This window comes from Carassius carassius, chromosome 7, assembly GCF_963082965.1.
Source record: "Carassius carassius chromosome 7, fCarCar2.1, whole genome shotgun sequence".
In the NCBI taxonomy this organism is placed as follows: domain Eukaryota; kingdom Metazoa; phylum Chordata; class Actinopteri; order Cypriniformes; family Cyprinidae; genus Carassius; species Carassius carassius.
The window spans coordinates 39,642,994-39,659,762 of record NC_081761.1 but is presented as its reverse complement, the minus strand read 5'-3'; the positions used below and the strand labels follow the sequence as shown (position 1 = coordinate 39,659,762).

Sequence of the window (16,769 nt, the reverse complement as noted above, 5' to 3'; positions counted from 1 at the left end):
TAATATATAATGTTAATAAATATTGATGTAATTAAAATTATATATATATATATATATATATATATATATATATATATATATATATATTGTCACGACTGGTGATACAAAGATTCACGGAGAGAGAACCAATTGCGAGTACGTCTTAATTAAGGGGTAATCCAAAGAGAATAAACAATCCGGACATGAGTCGAAACCAAAACATCAATCCAAACATAAACCAAATATGAACACAGGGCAAGGGCACGAACTGACGGACATGAATAAACAAGGAATCCGTAACACATGCTAAGACAGACTGGGTTAAATACACAAGGAGAGATAAACGCTAATGGGAAACTGACAGAGATATTTGGTAACTAGTGACAGCTGGGTGCAATAAATTAAGCAGAGAACGTGAGGAATGTGGCCGCTAACCCAGATCTTTGTGTAACATATATAAGGTCATTAAGAATTATGGAGTTCATGTTGAGTAGGGTGCATAAAGTGCATCTCAATCAGCTTCCTAGCGCATGAATCAAAATATTATACGCATACATTTGGGCACTGGGCGGAATTCAGGAAAAGAAGCTCATTCTTGATCCTCGTAAGGGGCTAGAGCCATCTCTCGGCTGTGGCCAGGAGCTATAACCATCTCTTGACTCTGGCCAGGGGCTAGAGCCACTCTCACACCTTGATTGACATCATCCTCAGCTCTGTCACTCCTTGCCGTGATGGCTTGTCAGTTTTGGTGGGCTTGGACTCTCCATCATTGATGGTTTCGTGCTTAAGCTCCACGCAGCGGGGGGAGGTCTGGGCTCTGGGTCAAGAGTGGAACTAGCGAGATCATCCTCGGGACAGACAGTGAACAAAGATCTGTTTCTCACCAGTATCCAGTCCACATGCAGTGAAATCCACACGAGAGTCATCTTCAGATGATGGCAGTTGTCCGGTTAGCTGGTAAGGAGGAGGTATTCAGGACAGGATAAGGGGTCGAAGGGATCCATGGTGAAAACAGGAAAAAAAACATTGTTCAAACCATGGAAAACAAATGGAGAGGAACACACAATTAAACTTCTTTTCAGGTTTTTCTCTCTTGTGGAATAACACATTAATACACTTGAGTTCAGTATTTACTCTCCTTTTCAGTGTACAACTTTTTATAACTTTTTTTATGGATATTCACAAATATTTTAATCAAATAAAAAAAAAATTTTGGTAAATCTGACTTTTATGTTTTACAGTATATTGCTGCTTTTCCCTTGACTTAACGGCAACAAACTATAGAGAAACTGTTATTTACTGGCAGCACAAATCACACCATGTATAAGATAACATTTGCCATAAAGTGTTGAAAACTTCTGCCACAGAGCTAAATGACTTCACATAATCCTGGTAAAGTGGTTTTGTGATGAACCATTTTTTAGTTTAGTTAAAATTATCACAAAATTATCTTATTTTAAAATAAAATAATCTCTTTTAAACCAAAATGTGTTGGCCATCAGACATCATTTTCATGGCCATAACCTCTACAGAGTCCAGATCAGTTCTCTTAATTTGTTTCACATGAAGTCAGACAACAAGGAAAATGTGAAGGAAAATCACATTTACTCCAGAAATAGAACTCCAAAAACGAATTAATACTAAACTTATTAAACTTTTTATTGTAGGAGTCTTACAAAACAATGTCAAACTGAGTGATGAGTGTCTTAATGTTTATGAAACATTAGTATTTCAACATTGTGCTGTGCAATAGTGACAGATGGCACAGATGCTCTCACTGATAACCTTGCAAAACAAGCCTTTACAGACTGCCAGTGCAGGGTCCCTTAGAATTTGCTCATTGGCAAAACGCTGGCTCCTTAGCACTGGCCCTGCAGGAGCAACCCGTCACTTAGCCTCCAGGAAGTCTTAGAGCTGTTATATTAAAAATATAAAGTTCAATGTCATCGTTATGGAGTTGTGCTTGCTTGAATTTTGAACTTAAGTTTTTCTCTGGCTCCTGTAACTGTGTTTTTCGGAAGTAAGTTTGGCACAGCAAAAGTTGTGAGAAGAAAAACTGATGATTGTTTATTGATGATTTACTGATCTCTCCCAGAACATTATCTACTTTAACATTATCACGTTATAGTAAGCCTACAATTTCAAAGCATGAAATGCAGGGCTAAGGGGTCAACGTTTTGCCAATGAGCAAATTCTCAAGGGTCCTGTGCTGGCAGCCCTTAGTGGGCCTGTAAAGGGCCAGTGCTGGCTTCATTGCAGGGTAACCTTTATACCAGTAATGGGCAAACTCGGTCCTGGAGGGCCGGAGCCCTGCAGAGTTTAGCCCCAAACATGATCCGACACACCTGAACATGCTAATCAGTGTCTTCAGGATTACTAGAAGTCAGTCACAAGCAAGTCTTCAAGTCATATCCCAAGTCCTCAAAGAGTTAAAGTTAATGAGATAAATGACTAATTAAATTATGATTGTACATTAGTGATAAGCACCTGCTGTTATTGAGAATTACAAAGTTGTTGTTGTTTTATTGGTTAAAATGGTGGCACCATCATGGAGATCAGTGTTTGCTTTAGTTGGGATCTTTACCCCTTGACTTCCTGTGTGAGATGTCTTTCTGTATCAATGCATGTGCATCTTTTTTCAACAACACATAATTACAGAGGCATTTATTTAGAGGGACTCTTTTTACTTCAGTTCAGTAACAGCTGAGTTTCAGTCAACAATCCAAAGAAAGAAAGGACTTCATAATGTTTATAAACCACACCTTGAGCACAATTATGGTGACATCGTGTGTGTGTTTTTTATTTTTATATATAGTTGATTTCAGTTAAGTTCTTGTGTTTCTCTTTTCTTCAGTGATGTTGATTGCCCACAGCAGGTGTTCACCACTAATGCACAGTCATCATTTAATTAGTCACTTAATTATCTTTTTAACTTTATTTCCTTGAGGACTTGGGATATGACTTGAAGACTTGTTTGTGACTAGAAAGTCGCACCTCTGCTAGAAGGCTACAGGCAGGTGAATTTTATCAGGGTTGGATCTAAACTCTTCAGGGACTCCGGCACTCCATGGCCATGTTTGCCCATGCCTGCTTTAGTCCACTGTGTAAAAAAGTAGATTAGGACATTATAACTTGATTTGTGAACTTGATAAATAATTGAGGGTTTTGCAATATAAACATATATCTAATCTATGTGGTAACACAGAGGTGGAGCCTGATCTGACAGATATTTAACAGTGTTTGTGACCCACAGAACATCATCACAACACAATTATTATTATCTCCACTATTTACCTCACAAAACATTCAGACATATTTACAACATTCAGATAACCATTTAGCGACATTTTATTTTACTTTATTCGAAATTCTCCAAGCAAAGGCAAGATAAGAGAAGATGGCAGTAAGTTCATGTTGATCACACTTCTAGTGTCAGTGTGATCTGATCATTTTAAATGAGGCTGATGATCAGTCGCTTCTCTCTGTAGATGAACGTGTTTGCTGTGGCTCTGCTCTCTGTTTTCATGGGGTTTATGGTGTCTGTTTCTAATGGATTAAATCCGGTCGACTGCTCTGACATCTATAAATCCGGACAAACCATCAGTGGGATCTACTCCATCTATCCAGCAGGTGACGTTCCTGTCTGGGTTTACTGTGAGATGATCTCAGTTGGAAACAATGAAGACAACGGAAGATGGACGGTATAAATGCAACTTTATATCATTAAACACACATCAGAACATAGATTATAAATAATATCTTCTATATAAACCCATCACAGGTGATTCAGAGGAGAATGGACGGCAGTGTAAATTTCTATCGGCCGTAGAATTAGTACAAGAGAGGATTGGGGAATGTGGAGGGAGAATACTGGCTGGGTAATGGCTGTTTTGAGTTTGAACTGAAGACCATTAATATTTGGGAATGTGTGTGTGTGTAAATATATATATATATATATATATATATATATATATATATATATATATATATATATATATATATATATATTTATATATATATATTAGTGGTGGGCATAAATTAAGTTTTTTAATCTAGATTAAACTCACTGTAGTCTTGGAATTAATCTAGATTAATCTAAATTAAAATGGCTCATTTGAATTCTGCCGAAGGCATTTAGAATATGTGTGATACCCACATAAAATAATGACTAAAAGTAACGTTAAGTCTTTGAGAACAGGTTTCTCAAGACAGGTGGTGCATTAGACCAGGGGCTCATCTCCTGTTTCCAAAATACATCACAAAGTGCTTGAGCAAGCTGTAAACTAATTCCACATTGCACAAGGTGCAAACAACCTTACGCCTGTTTAACACATACTTCCTCTGCTGTGCGTATGTGTTGTGTATTTCTTTATGCACCCATGTTAACGGATTCCAGTGTTTACACGGTTGTGGTCCGTCAGTGCATTCCAGGAGCTGTGCGTCTGCAGCAGTGCAGCGATCGTTCACGTACCGAGTAGCTGACTGCAAATGCGTCCTGTGTGAAAGCACAATGAGTATGAGTCTGTGCTGCTCCTGCACCACATACGTAATGCACACGGACTGCATACGCACTGCAGGCAGATGATGTGTGAAACAGGCATGCGTCTTGTCGAGGTTTCCATTGGGAAGCATCTTTAAAAAAAAAATTTCCTGAAGCAAACCCGGCATGTTAGCATGTCACGTTTGATGTGGTAATTTCACAGTAGGCATACACACAGGTTTAAAGACTCGTTCTCGCCCCCTACAGATTCGGCTAGGTATACATCCCCACTAAAATATCAAGGTGAAAGTCATCATAGCTCGCGTAGTATAGATCCAGCTCCCAACCCAACTTTGAGAAAAGATTAATGGCAAAAAAATTTTGTCGCCCGATAAGAGTCTCCCATTAACGCAGCACGTTAACGCTGATAACGGCCCACCACTAATATATATATATATATATATATATATATATATATATATATATATATATATATATATTAGGGGTGTAAGGGTACGCAAAAATCACGGTTCAGTACGTACCTCGGTTTTAAAGTCATGGTTCGGTTCATTTTCAGTACAGTAAGGGAAAGAAATGCAAACATTAAACTGCAGGTTATTACTATACACTTTTAAAAAAAAATACTTTTTAATAAAATATATATAAAATAAAAAATAATAAGAAATAAAATACTGCTGCAAAGTTCTCCACTAAATACAATACTCTCAGTCTCAAACCAATATCATATAGTAAAATATAATGAAAAATATAAATAAATAACTATGATTACAGTGCAGCATTACCAATCCCAACTTGTAGGCCTGCTTCACCAGAATCGTGCCTGACACGGCGCTGGCGCGCTGCTGCTGCTGTAGGTGACAGAGGGAGACCGCCGACAGACCAGGCTCTTGTCTTCATGACAACAATATCTATACTTCATGTTGAGCATAAATATAAAGCCTACTGATAAAGGACACCGTCAACAGTATTGACGGCAAAAAAGACTGTGTTTGACAGGTGCAATATTTGAAAATCAATAATCCATCCATCCATCCATCTTCTACCGCTTATCCGGGGCCGGGTCGCGGGGGCAGCAGTCTAAGCAGAAAACCCCAGACTTCCCTCTCCCTAGACACTTCCTCCAGCTCTTCTGGGGGGACACCGAGGCGTTCCCAGGCCAGCCGGGAGACATAGTCTCTCCAGCGTGTCCTAGGTCTCCCCCGGGGTCTCCTCCCAGTGGGATATGCCCGGAACACCTTCCCGGGAAGGCGTCCAGGAGGCATCCGGAACAGATGCCCGAGCCACCTCAGCTGACCCCTCTCGATGTGGAGGAGCATCGGCTCTACTCTGAGCTCCTCCCGGGTGACTGAGCTTCTCACCCTATCTCTAAGGGATCGCCCAGCCACCCTGCGGAGAAAGCACATTTTGGCCGCCTGTATCCGGGATCTTGTCCTTTCGGTCATGACCCAAAGCTCATGACCATAGGTGAGAGTAGGAACGTAGATTGACCGGTAAATCGAGAGCTTCGCCTTGCTGCTCAGCTCTTTCTTCACCACGACAGACCGGTACATCGACCGCATTACTGCAGAAGCTGCACCGATCCGTCTGTCAATCTCCCGTTCCATCCTTCCCTCACTCGTGAACAAGACCCCAAGATACTTAAACTCCTCCACTTGAGGCAGGAACTCTCCACCGACCTGAAGTGGGCAAGCCACCCTTTTCCGACTGAGGACCATGGCCTCGGATTTGGAGGTGCTGATTCTCATCCCAGCCGCTTCACACTCGGCTGCAAACCGTCCCAGTGCATGCTGAAGGTCCTGGCCTGATGAGGCCAACACGACAACATCATCCGCAAAGAGCAGAGACGAAATCGTGTTGTCACCAAACCTGACCCCCTCCGGCCCCTGGCTGCGCCTAGAAATTCTGTCCATAAAAATCATGAACAGAACCGGCGACAAAGGGCAGCCCTGCCGGAGTCCAACACGCACCGGGAACAAGTCTGACTTACAGCTGGCAATACGAACCAAGCTCCTGCTCCGTTCGTACAGGGACCGGATAGCCCTTAGCAAAGGGCCCCGGACCCCATACTCCCGGAGAACCCTCCACAGGCCGCCGCGAGGGACACAGTCGAATGCCTTCTCCAAATCCACAAAGCACATGTGGACTGGTTGGGCATACTCCCATGAACCCTCCAGCACCCTGTAGAGGGTATAGAGCTGGTCCAGTGTTCCACAGCCTGGACGAAAACCACACTGTTCCTCCTGAATCCGAGGTTCTACTATCGGCCGGATTCTCCTCTCCAGTACCCTGGCATAGACTTTCCCAGGGAGGCTGAGAAGTGTGATCCCCCTGTAGTTGGAACACACCCTCCGGTCCCCCTTCTTAAAAAGAGGGACCACCACCCCGGTCTGCCATCCCAGAGGCACCGTCCCCGACTGCCACGCGATGCTGCAGAGGCGTGTCAGCCAAGACAGCCCCACAACATCCAGAGACTTGAGGTACTCAGGGCAGATCTCATCCACCCCCGGTGCCTTGCCACCGAGGAGTTTCTTGACTACCTCGGTGACTTCAGCTTGGGTTATGGACGAGTCCACATCTGAGCCCTCAGCCTCTGCTTCCTCAATGGAAGACGTGACAGCGGGATTGAGGAGATCCTCGAAGTATTCCTTCCACCGTCCAACGACATCCCCAGTTGAGGTCAACAGCTCCCCACCTCTACTGTAAACAGCGTTGGTAGGGCACTGCTTCCCTCTCCTGAGGCGCCGGACGGTTTGCCAGAATCTCTTCGAGGCTGACCGGTAGTCCTTCTCCATGGCCTCACCGAACTCCTCCCAGGCCCGAGTTTTTGCCTCCACAACCACCCGGGCTGTAGTCCGCTTGGCCTGCCGGTACCTGTCAGCTGCCTCTGGAGTCCCACAAGCCAACCAGGCCCGATAGGACTCCTTCTTCAGCTTGACGGCATCCCTTACTTCCGGTGTCCACCACCGGGTTCGGGGATTGCCGCCTCGACAGGCACCGGAAACCTTACGGCCACAGCTCCGAGCGGCCGCTTCGACAATGGAGGTGGAGAACATGGTCCACTCGGACTCAATATCTCCAGCCTCCCTCGGGATCCGGTCGAAGCTCTGCCGGAGGTGGGAGTTGAAGATCTCTCTGACAGGAGACTCGGCCAAACGTTCCCAGCAGACCCTCACAGTGCGTTTGGGTCTGCCGAGTCTGTCCAGCTTCCTCCCCCGCCATCGGATCCAACTCACCACCAGGTGGTGATCGGTTGACAGCTCCGCCCCTCTCTTCACCCGAGTGTCCAAGACATACAGCCGGAGGTCGGATGAAACGACCACAAAGTCGATAATCGACCTACGGCCTAGGGTGTCCTGGTGCCACGTGTACTGATGGACACCCTTATGCTTGAACATGGTGTTCGTTATGGACAAGCTGTAACTAGCACAGAAGTCCAATAACTGAACACCGCTCGGGTTCAGATCAGGGGGGCCGTTCCTCCCAATCACGCCCCTCCAGGTGTCACTGTCGTTGCCCACGTGGGCGTTGAAGTCCCCCAGTAAAACGACGGAGTCCCCAGTCGGAGCACTTTCCAGCACCCCTCCCAGAGACTCCAAGAAGGCTGGGTACTCTGCATTGCCGTTCGGCCCGTAGGCACAAACGACAGTGAGAGACCTATCCCCGACCCGAAGGCGCAGGGAAGCGACCCTCTCGTTCACCGGGGTAAACTCCAACACATGGCAGCTGAGCTGGGGGGCTATAAGCAAACCCACACCAGCCCGCCGTCTCTCACCATGGGCAACTCCAGAGTGGTGAAGGGTCCATCCTCTCTCGAGGAGTGTGGTACCAGAGCCCAAGCTGTGCGTAGAGGTGAGTCCGACTATCGCTAGTCGGAACCTCTCTACCTCACGCACAATCTCGGGCTCCTTCCCCGCCAGTGAGGTGACGTTCCACGTCCCTAGAGCTAGTTTCCGTTTCCAGGGATCGGGCTGTCGAGGCCCCCGCCTTCGACTGCCACCCGATTGTCTAAGCACCGGCCCCTTACGGTCCCTCCTGTAGGTGGTGAGCCCACGGGAAGGCGGCCCCACGTCGCTCCTTCGGGCTGAGCCCGGCCGGACCCCGTGGGGGGAGGCCCGGCCACCAGGCGCTCGCATACGAGCCCCAACCCCGGGCCTGGCTCCAGGGTGGGGCCCCGGCTGCGCCATACCGGGCGACGTCACGGTCCTTTGATTTATTCTTCTCATAAGGGGTTTTGAACCGCTCTTAGTCTGACCCGTCGCCTAGGACCTGTTTGCCTTGGGAGACCCTACCAGGGGCATATAGCCCGGAACAACATAGCTCCTAGGGTCATTCGGGTACTCAAACCCCTCCACCACGTTAAGGTGGCAGTTCAAGGAGAAGATAATTAATCAATAATTATAAAATTATTTTTTAAATTACATTTATATCTGAATTTGTCAACCTATAGACTTTCAAACATCAAAGTGTCATGAATTAATATGTATTTGTGTACAAAATGATATATAAACATATTTACCTATTCTATTTTGCCTGGAAACGCTTCCAACACGCTAACGTATCGCGTGAAAAATAGGCGTTGGTTTTATTTCTAGCATGCATGCGTTTTCCGCGCGGATCAAGCTGCACATACGCAGGCAGTCTGCAAGCTCTAACCTGTTAACATGGGAGCCGAATTAAAAATGGACAAGCCACGCAGCTGAGACGCTTGCGCCACGCATCCAGTGTGTTCATTTTCAGTGTGAATGTTCATGCCCAGTGTTTGGTTGAAGGTGTTCTTCATGTGTGTGTGTGTGTGGATGTTCATGTCCAGTGTTTGGTTGAGCGTGTTCTTCATGTGTGTGTGTGTGTGTGTGGATGTTCATGTCCAGTGTTTGGTTGAGCGTGTTCTTCATGTGTGTGTGTGTGTGTGTGTGTGTGGATGTTGATGTCTAATGTTTGGTTGAAGGTGTTCTTCATGTGTGTGTGTGTGTGTGTGTGTGTGGATGTTCATGTCCAGTGTTTGGTTGAACGTGTTCTTCATGTGTGTGTGTGTGTGTGTGTGTGTGTGGATGTTCATGTCCAGTGTTTGGTTGAGCGTCTTCTTCATGTGTGTGTGTGTGTGTGTGTGTGGATGTTCATGTCCAGTGTTTGGTTGAACGTGTTCTTCATGTGTGTGTGTGTGTGTGTGTGTGTGTGTGGATGTTCATGTCCAGTGTTTGGTTGAGCGTCTTCTTCATGTGTGTGTGTGTGTGTGTGTGTGGATGTTCATGTCCAGTGTTTTGTTGAACGTGTTCTTCATGTGTGTGTGTGTGTGTGTGTGTGGATGTTCATGCCCAGTGTTTGGTTGAAGGTGTTCTTCATGTGTGTGTGTGTGTGGATGTTCATGTCCAGTGTTTGGTTGAGCGTGTTCTTCATGTGTGTGTGTGGATGTTCATGTTCAGTGTTTGGTTGAGCGTGTTCTTCATGTGTGTGTGTTTGTGTGGATGTTCATGTCCAGTGTTTGGTTGAACGTGTTCTTCATGTGTGTGTGTGTGTGTGTGGATGTTCATGCCCAGTGTTTGGTTGAAGGTGTTCTTCATGTGTGTGTGTGTGTGTGTGGATGTTCATGTCCAGTGTTTGGTTGAACGTGTTCTTCATGTGTGTGTGTGTGTGTGTGTGTGTGTGTGTGTGGATGTTCATGCCCAGTGTTTGGTTGAGCGTCTTCTTCATGTGTGTGTGTGTGTGTGTGTGGATGTTCATGCCCAGTGTTTGGTTGAAGGTGTTCTTCATGTGTGTGTGTGTGTGTGTGGATGTTCATGTCCAGTGTTTGGTTGAACGTGTTCTTCATGTGTGTGTGTGTGTGTGTGTGTGGATGTTCATGCCCAGTGTTTGGTTGAGCGTCTTCTTCATGTGTGTGTGTGTGTGTGTGTGGATGTTCATGTCCAGTGTTTGTGTGGATGTTCATGTCCAGTGTTTGGTTGAACGTGTTCTTCATGTGTGTGTGTGTGGATGTTCATGTCCAGTGTTTGGTTGAACGTGTTCTTCATGTGTGTGTTTGTGTGGATGTTCGTGTCCAGTGTTTGGTTGAGCATGTTCTTCATGTGTGTGTGTGTGTGTGTGGATGTTCATGTCCAGTGTTTGGTTAAACGTGTTCTTCATGTGTGTGTTTGTGTGGATGTTCATGTCCAGTGTTTGGCTGAACGTGTTCTTCATGTGTGTGTGTGTGTGTGTGGATGTTCATGTCCAGTGTTTGGTTGAAGGTGTTCTTCATGTGTGTGTGTGTGTGTGTGGATGTTCATGTGTGTGTTTGGTTGAAGGTGTTCTTCATGTGTGTGTTTGTGTGGATGTTCATGTCCAGTGTTTGGTTGAACGTGTTCTTCATGTGTGTGTGTGTGTGTGGATGTTCATGTCCAGTGTTTGGTTGAACGTGTTCTTCATGTGTGTGTGTGGATGTTCATGTCCAGTGTTTGGTTGAAGGTGTTCTTCATGTGTGTGTTTGGTTGAAGGTGTTCTTCATGTGTGTGTTTGTGTGGATGTTCATGTCCAGTGTTTGGTTGAACGTGTTCTTCATGTGTGTGTGTTTGTGTGGATGTTCATGTCCAGTGTTTGGTTGAACGTGTTCTTCATGTGTGTGTGTGTGTGGATGTTCGTGTCCAGTGTTTGGTTGAACGTGTTCTTCATGTGTGTGTGTTTGTGTGGATGTTCATGTCCAGTGATTGGTTGAGCGTGTTCTTCATGTGTGTGTGTGTGTGGATGTTCACGTCCAGTGTTTGGTTGAGCGTGTTCTTCATGTTCGTGTTTGTGTGGATGTTCATGTCCAGTGTTTGGTTGAACGTGTTCTTCATGTGTGTGTGTGGATGTTCATGTCCAGTGTTTGGTTGAAGGTGTTCTTCATGTGTGTGTTTGGTTGAACGTGTTCTTCATGTGTGTGTTTGTGTGGATGTTCATGTCCAGTGTTTGGTTGAACGTGTTCTTCATGTGTGTGTGTGTGTGTGGATGTTCGTGTCCAGTGTTTGGTTGAACGTGTTCTTCATGTGTGTGTGTTTGTGTGGATGTTCATGTCCAGTGATTGGTTGAGCGTGTTCTTCATGTGTGTGTGGATGTTCATGTCCAGTGTTTGGTTGAACGTGTTCTTCATGTGTGTGTGTGTGTGGATGTTCATGTCCAGTGTTTGGTTGAACGTGTTCTTCATGTGTGTGTGTGTGTGGATGTTCATGTCCAGTGTTTGGTTGAAGGTGTTCTTCATGTGTGTGTGTTTGTGTGGATGTTCATGTCCAGTGTTTGGTTGAACGTGTTCTTCATGTGTGAGTGTGTGTAGATGTTCACGTCCAGTGTTTGGTTGAACGTGTTCTTCATGTGTGTGTTTGTGTGGATGTTCACGTCCAGTGTTTGGTTGAACGTGTTCTTCATGTGTGTGTGTGTGTAGATGTTCACGTCCAGTGTTTGGTTGAACGTGTTCTTCATGTGTGTGTTTGTGTGGATGTTCATGTCCAGTGTTTGGTTGAGCGTGTTCTTCATGTGTGTGTTTGTGTGGATGTTCATGTCCAGTGTTTTGTTGAACGTGTTCTTCATGTGTGTGTGTGTGTGGATGTTCATGTCCAGTGTTTGGTTGAACGTGTTCCTCATGTGTGTGTGTGTGTAAATGTTCATGTCCAGTGTTTGGTTGAGCGTGTTCTTCATGTGTGTGTGTGTTGATGTTCATGTCCAGTGTTTGGTTGAGCGTGTTCTTCATGTGTGTGTGTGTGGATGTTCGTGTCCAGTGTTTGGTTGAACGTGTTCTTCATGTGTGTGTTTGTGTGGATGTTCATGTCCAGTGTTTGGTTGAACGTGTTCCTCATGTGTGTGTGTGTGTAGATGTTCACGTCCAGTGTTTGGTTGAAGGTGTTCTTCATGTGTGTGTGTGTGTGTGTGTAGATGTTCATGTCCAGTGTTTGGTTGAGCGTGTTCTTCATGTGTGTGTGTTTGTGTGGATGTTCATGTCCAGTGTTTGGTTGAACGTGTTCTTCATGTGTGTGTGTGTGTGGATGTTCATGTCCAGTGTTTGGTTGAACGTGTTCTTCATGTGTGTGTGTGTGTAGATGTTCACGTCCAGTGTTTGGTTGAAGGTGTTCTTCATGTGTGTATGATCAGGGCTGGAGAACATGTACCAGCTGACACGTAAAAGGAAGTACATGCTGAGAGTGGATCTGGAGGACTTTCAAGGAAATAAAGTTTTCGCTCTGTACTCGTCTTTCTCTGTGGGTCCTGAAGCTGATCGGTATCGACTGCAGATTTCAGGATTCATCGATGGAGGAGCACGTAAGTGTTAAATTTTTTTTCTGTTTCTTTGTGTTTTGGTTCTTCTTTGTTGACCTAGTGTAACAATTTAAACTTATCTTACTTTAAAGGTCCCATGACATGGATTATTTCCTTTTTTTTTAAATTTAGAAATAAAAAGCATTTTTATATCCTGATATTAGACCTCTGGCTTGAATTTTCTGTTTGAAGAGGCGTGTCTGCTGTGAGACTCCGAGTAAACGACAACTGTTGTGATTGGCTGACATCCTTGCATACGAAATGCGTATTACATGTGGAACCCCTCTCAAATATATATATATATATATATTTGGGCGGGCAAGGCAGAGAAAGGGGAGCTAACATTTCTCCTTATAACGTCACATGGAGGAGATTCCAGATCAGACCGTTTGAGCTTCCATTTTCTCAAAGGCAGAGAAAGATAGCAAAATCTCGATTTACACCGATTAAAATTTCTAGAAACTTGGGGACCATATACAGGCTATGGGAACTCATATTAATGTTAAAAAACCTCAGAAAGTGAAAATGTCATGGGACCTTTAAGCCTTATTGTTACCAAAGGGTTCTTTTGGGTTAATCTTGTTTTAAACAGCTTACCAACCATCAGTTCAATAAAGCATGTGCTAAACACATGACTCTCAGTGATCAATGCATGCATAATAGACATATAAACTTCACACAAACATGGTTCAACCCTACAGCACAATGAACAGCTCAATGAACGGTAAATAAATAAATTGAGTCCAAAAGACAAGTGCTGTTATGAGTCCATGAGTCCTATAAAGGCACAGATATCCAAATACCACAACAAAGAAGCAGTCCAAAAAATAAAAAAATGTAAATAAATAAATAATCCCAGCAAAAAGGAAGAGGGTATAAAAGAGAAAAAAAAATCAATCACTGGCTGAGTCTGAAATGGCATACTTCCCTACTATATAGTAAGGAAAAAGCAGTAGGAGAGCGAATTAGTATGTTTGAATCTTTTGCGTTCATAAGAGTAGGCGAGAATTGCAATAATTCTTGCGAGATTCGAGAAAAAGAGTATGTGAAGAAAGAAATGTTTGAAACCTCAGTATTCATAAAACAGTGGGCGATAAATCCCCGGATGTCCTACTGCTTCAGCCCAGATTCTGCAGTGTTCATCAGTGGACACTCTTCAATCCCAGGATGCCACGCGAGAGGATACGTCGTCATCGAACGTGAAGGAGAGCAGAGACGAGGGTGTTTACAAAGGTGAGTATTATAAACCAAAACACGGTTCCAATGTGCTAAGGTGATGTGTTAATTTATCACAGATCAATGACAGAGACTGACTCTTGTCTGGATGTTACAGACACACGTGTGTTTATCTGCTGCAGAGACACTGATGAAGGAATGATGCCATCAAAGACTCTCAGTGAGGACACTACGGTCATCAATAAAACATCATTTGAATCTTAAGTTGTAGTTTATTTTAATTATTTTAAACAGAGTTATTACAGCACTTTTGCCAAGACACAAATAAAGCATTTGTATTTATACATATTATATTCACCTGGAGTAAAGACACACTGGTGGAGACGACTGTGGAGATTGATCCAGCAACCCTCTGCTGACCAGTCCAGTTCACTACACCACAGATGAAATGAAGCTTTTTTTTAAATTTGCATGCAATTGTAAAAATATGAAATTAAATTTAGCAATAAATGTAAAGTTGACAACATGAGATAAAGCATTTCACTGTGTACATGTTTTACAGGTAGTCATGCTCATGGAGAGCAGCACACAGATGTTTGGAGCAGACACAGCAGCAGTCAGATCGTCCCGCACATGTTCTCCTGCTCTTGTTCAGGGTCTTCATCATGGTCTTCCTCATCCTCTCTGTGCACTCAGACAAGGACTCGGATGTCCCTCTTTCATCATGATCAGATTCAGTCTGACTGCAGGATGGATGGATGTGGGTTCACCGTCTGTAAACTTTCAAAAACAGAACAATATTTGAATAAAGCTTTGTTTCATCTGTTGTTGACTTTATTTGTTGTGATGGTTATTTTCATTTATTCTTTTACTCATTTATTCATGTCTCCTGTTGTTGTCAGTAAATAAAATATAGCCTAATTGTTTCATTAACACATGCATTCATTCATTACTTGACTAAATATTTATACACCTTGGCTGCATTTGTCTAGTGTGAAGTCAAGCATAGCTATGGTATATGAAAAAAACTAATTACAATTTGTTTGTTTTACAATATATATATATATATATTAAATTATTGGTCACCATTTATCAGTATTATTGTTCATAAGTGTTGGGGTGGGCTAAAATGCTTTCTGAGGTAATCTTAATTTCTAAGTAGTAATACTTAAATTTTTCAAGTGTAAAATCAACAGTCTTCTCCAAAGGTGAGATCTTCTAGCAGCTGATCCACGTCTCCTTTGTGCAGATATTAGAAATACTGCAAACGCTGAGGAAAACCGTACTAGGTAGGGTTGTGGAATTACTGATGCTATGAGGTGTTTATCATTTCATTTAATTGTTTAATCGTGTAATTTCAGTAGAGTTAAAACATAAAAACTTAAATCAACACAAAATGTATTGGTTATACTACAATCACAATAAATGGGCAGCTGTTTTTTCAACAAGACCACAAAAGGAGGAAATTGCATCGACATCAAAATGTTTACAGACAGTAGATATTAAACCTATCGCAGTCAGTCATATCTTTGAAGTTGTTGCGCTTGTTATAACATCATCAGTCACATGAAAACGTAAACATGGCTGATCGCATTCATACTCAACGAGATTTAGCTGTAGAGTATGTACTCTTTTAGCACTCGTTAAGTAAGTACTTACTGAAATTAAGTACCTAGTCATTGAGTATGCGATTTCGGACGCAGTCACTATGTGCCATCACCTTAAACAAAAATGGCTGCCAGGTACCACTTCCTGAAATAGTGGCCAAGCAGCAGCATGGAGTGCCAGTCATTTATTCGAATTTAATGTTATAAAGGTAAATAAACATGACTGAACATCAGAAGTTATATTGAAAGATACAGTACAACTTACACAAATTAATCATATCTCATGCAATCACTCAATCAGCGTTTTAACCGTGGAAAGAGGTCAATAAATCAACTTGAGATCCATGTCACTTAACGTTGCATTTACCTTATATACCTGAAAATAAATAGCAGTTGAATATAGTACTTTGGACTCTGTTGTTGTTAACCTATAATATTACAGTAATGTACCAAATTAGAGGGTTCTTTGCATAGTTGACAACATTAGAGACTTTATTTTTTAATTTGATTTTTTATCAGAAAAAGATGTCATTCCAAATAAAATGCAATTAGTTTCGGAATAGAAATTTAGCATTATAAATGCTAAGAATGTCATAATTAAGTCATAAGATCTTGATGTCCTCAGTGATGCTCTTCTTCTCTGCAGGTGACTCTTTGTCCTACAGTGATGGACAGAAGTTCTCCACCTTTGACAAAGACCAAGATTCCTCCAATAATAACTGTGCCAAACAGTTTCTCGGGGCATTTTGGTACAATAACTGTCACGGTACCAACCCCAACGGTGTGTATTTATGGGGAAAAGATCCAACCTATTTTGCCATTGGAGATATTTGGCAAACTTGGAAGGGTTATGATGTTAGTATGAAATCCATCAGTATGAAGATCAAACATGTTTCTTCAGGAACCAATGTCTGATATTGTTTTTCCCAGCTAACAGAATTTTGTTACAAGTACGTTCTCCAAATATTCAGTGTTGGTTATAGGAACATAAAAATATTCCAGTTTTCTTGATGTTAGAGGAACGTTTTTAAAAGGTATGATGTTTCTCAAATGTTCTTTCAACTTAATTTTGATTTAAAATTCAAAGTTCTAGGAACATTGATTTGTAACATTCAAAGAACATAAAAATTTCCAGTTTCATGTTAGTAGAATGTTATTTAAAGGTTAATATGATGTTCCGGCAACACTCAATCATTCAAACAAACACCTGCTGTGAACAAGTGCTGAAAGAAACACACAAACTACAAATTTCT

General features: G+C 43.0%; 1 protein-coding gene across 1 annotated transcript; it reads left to right on the top strand.

The window, feature by feature from the left end:
* Positions 1 to 3,240: 3,240 nt before the first annotated feature.
* LOC132144336 (microfibril-associated glycoprotein 4-like) lies at positions 3,241 to 16,431 on the top strand. Its single transcript, XM_059555113.1, is given in 5 exon segments — positions 3,241 to 3,382; positions 3,468 to 3,680; positions 3,761 to 3,857; positions 12,569 to 12,736; positions 16,163 to 16,431. Coding segments are annotated over 5 exon segments (753 nt in total). The 5' UTR covers positions 3,241 to 3,376.
* The last annotated feature ends 338 nt before the right edge of the window (positions 16,432 to 16,769 follow it).